At 53.7% G+C, this 3,013-nt stretch overlaps 1 protein-coding gene across 1 annotated transcript; it reads left to right on the top strand.

Annotated features, from left to right (window-relative positions):
• Positions 1-1,253: 1,253 nt before the first annotated feature.
• Positions 1,254-2,463, top strand: LOC123398897 (protein synthesis inhibitor II-like). Its single transcript, XM_045093343.1, has one exon. The coding sequence runs from the start codon at positions 1,423-1,425 to the stop codon at positions 2,287-2,289; it is 867 nt and encodes a 288-aa protein (XP_044949278.1). The 5' UTR covers positions 1,254-1,422; the 3' UTR covers positions 2,290-2,463.
• The last annotated feature ends 550 nt before the right edge of the window (positions 2,464-3,013 follow it).

Genomic DNA, 3,013 nt, shown 5'->3' with positions numbered 1-3,013 from the left:
GGGGTTGTTTGAATATGAACTGCTACTGCTGGCAAACCAATTGTGCAGATTTTTTCTCTTCATTTGCAAATCTACAAAAAAAAAAGATTCATGGATTAGATGTTTATAACTAGAAGATACCATTGAGTCAGTGTTGCACTGAGTTGAACACTTAAATAAAATTGTTAAAAAGGGCAAACCTCTGTTGACTGTGTTGTTGCTATCCGAGTCTTCACAAAGGGGTCGACCAGCGTCTCGCTCTGGCAATCCGGCGAGGGGGGGGGGGGAGGTGAGCCACTGCCGTCGGCCGACGCACTTCAGGGAAGGGGCGACTAGCGCCCTGGCTGCTTGTCGAGACGGGCAGACGACGACCAGGCCGAGACGACGACACCCTGCCTGCTTGGGAACGATCGAACGGGGAGGGCGGGTGGAGAGCAGCGAGCCAGGAAGGAAGGGCGACTTGCGGAGAAGTGTGGGGCGGCCGGCTAGGGTTCGTGGATGAGGAGATGTGTGGCGCGGCCGACTGCCTCGCTCGAAGCCTGTTGTGTGCGGGGCAGCGAGGACAGCTGGGTTTGGTAGGTGGGGGCAGCTGGATTTGCTTGCAAGGCTTGTATGTGATGATGTATTACCGAGTGGGCCGCGAGATATCCAGAGTGCCGCCTTTGTTTTAGGGGCCACAAAGTATAGTGTGACACCTTTTGCCTTAGGCGTCATTCTAGGTCTCGGACGCCAGACAACATAGTATCTGTGCTCCACGTTATACATTAAGCTCAGTTTCTATGATATTTTCTAACCTGACTCAAATCTGATAGTACCTGTTATCCTAGCAACTTGATGGTTTTAGGTACCGAAAACGGCCCATAGATGCCTTCGAAACGTGGTACACGTACCGGGCAAGATTGCGGAATACACGCTGGTCCCGGATCCGAGAGGAGCTAGGATGGCCACGCGCAACCAGCCTGGTGGTGGACCACCATTTAGCATTTTTCACGTGGACGTTCCACTCGAAGAAGAACATGCATGCGTGTCAAATTTGGTCTTGGACGCTTGGCTTTTCAAGCTACTCCCTCCATACCTAAATATAAGTCTTTTAAGACATTTCACTACATGTCTACATACGAAGTAAAATGAATGAATCTATACTTTAAAGTATGTCTATATACATTCGTATATAGTTCATTAGTTGAACCTCTAGAAAGACTTATATTTAGAAACGGAGGGAGTAGCATGCATGCATGCACCTATCTCGCTATAAATTCACTCCAAGTTAGTTCATGCTCTTCCATATCCCCTCGCCCTTGTCGGTCTCATCTACGTAGCTTGTAGCCCACAGAGCAAGCAGTGGCACCTGTTCTGCCTCTCCCACCGGCGCGGCCATCTATATATCTACTCTACAACAAGATTTTGGATTTCGTTTTCAGTTTTGTACCGCTCCTGGGCGAAATGGCCGAAATCCAAATCTCTGCTCTACAGTCTACAACCGTGCCGGCAAAGAACGTCGACAGGCCGGTCTACATCGCGCGGTTCAACGTCCAAGGCAGCTCTGCCGACTACGTCGGCTTCATCGCCGCCATCCGCAACAATCTCGCCAACCCGAAGCACTCCACGCACAACCGTCCGGTGCTGCCGCCGGTGCTGCCGTCGGTTGTGCCGAACGTCGAGCCGACGCCGAGCCGATGGTTCCACGTTGAGCTCAAGACGAGGACCAGCACGCTCACGATCGCCGCCCGCGCCGACAACCTCTACCTGGAGGGATTCAGGAGCAGCGACGGCACGTGGTGGGAGCTCACCAAGGGCCTCATCCCCGGCGCAACCTACGTCGGCTTCGGCAACAGCTACGGCAACCTCCTCGGCAACTCGCTTAATCTCAGCAATCTCCCTATCGGCCGGCAGCAGATGAACGACGCCGTGGACGCCTTGGCCAGCCGCACCAGGGCCGATCTGACCTCCGGCCCGAAGCAGCACGAGGCGAAGGAAGCGGTGGCGACGCTGCTCCTTATGGTGCACGAGGCCACGCGCTTCCAGTCCGTGTCAGGGTTCGTGGCCACCCAGCTGCAGGCGAAGGACAAGAAGAGCGACAAGATAACCACGGAGATGAAGGCCCAGGTGAATGGGTGGAAGGAGCTGTCCAAGGCTCTGCTGAAGACGGACGTGAAGCCGCCGGCGAAATTCACGCCGATCGAGAAGATGGGCGTCCTGACTGCGGAACAGGCGGCCGCCACGCTCGGAATCCTGCGGTTTGTCGAGGTGCCTGGTGGGATGACGGAGGCCAAGGCGCTGGAGCTGTTTCATGCGAGTGGCAGGAATTAGAGCTTTGTTGCAGTCGTGCAGGTGCACACTGATGCTTCACGCAGCCAAAATCCTAGCATCCACGTAAACTTGCTCTGTTTTATTATCCTTTATTTATAATTTGCATTACCACTGTATTTCGAATAAACATGTTGAGACTTGAGGAGTGATAAATAAATAAATTAGCATCATAAAGGCCAGGGCTACGCGTCAGTCGACCATTTGGGTAAGCCACCACTCACCACTCATCGCACACCCATCCGATTCGTTCATCTGCAGCCGTCGGATCTGACCCTTCGGCTAGCATTTTCTTCTTTTCCTCGCACCACTACCCACGTTTCTCACGCGTAGACCCCCCCCCCCCCCCCCCCCCCAAACCTCCTCCATTGGGGCCGTGGCCGACGAGATCCGGCAGGGTCCCGGTCGCGAGTGGTTTTCACAACCACGGTCACCGACAGATGCAGCTCTAGATCCTGACTGGTGCCAGCTTGCGTAATAAGGTGGGCAGCTTGGTAATTTTCCACTAGGCTGCCCCATGACCTCGCCTCCTATTTTACGGTCGTCACTAGCCTACACTATGTTGCCGTATGCGAGGAGCACCACACTTTGTCCTTGGCTCTCCTTGCGCCCTGCAGCCATAGTGTTCATTATACATACATGCACCAGCCGCTTAAGCAAAAAATCCTTCAGTGATCGGTTTAAGCAAAAAATTACCAGGTTCAAGCAAAAGCTTCACTTCCAGCAC

The sequence above is a fragment of the Hordeum vulgare genome, chromosome 5H (assembly GCF_904849725.1).
Source record: "Hordeum vulgare subsp. vulgare chromosome 5H, MorexV3_pseudomolecules_assembly, whole genome shotgun sequence".
NCBI classification, from domain to species: Eukaryota; Viridiplantae; Streptophyta; class Magnoliopsida; order Poales; family Poaceae; genus Hordeum; species Hordeum vulgare.
Note: the sequence above shows the minus strand (reverse complement) of the source record. Positions and strands in the feature narration are given on the sequence as shown.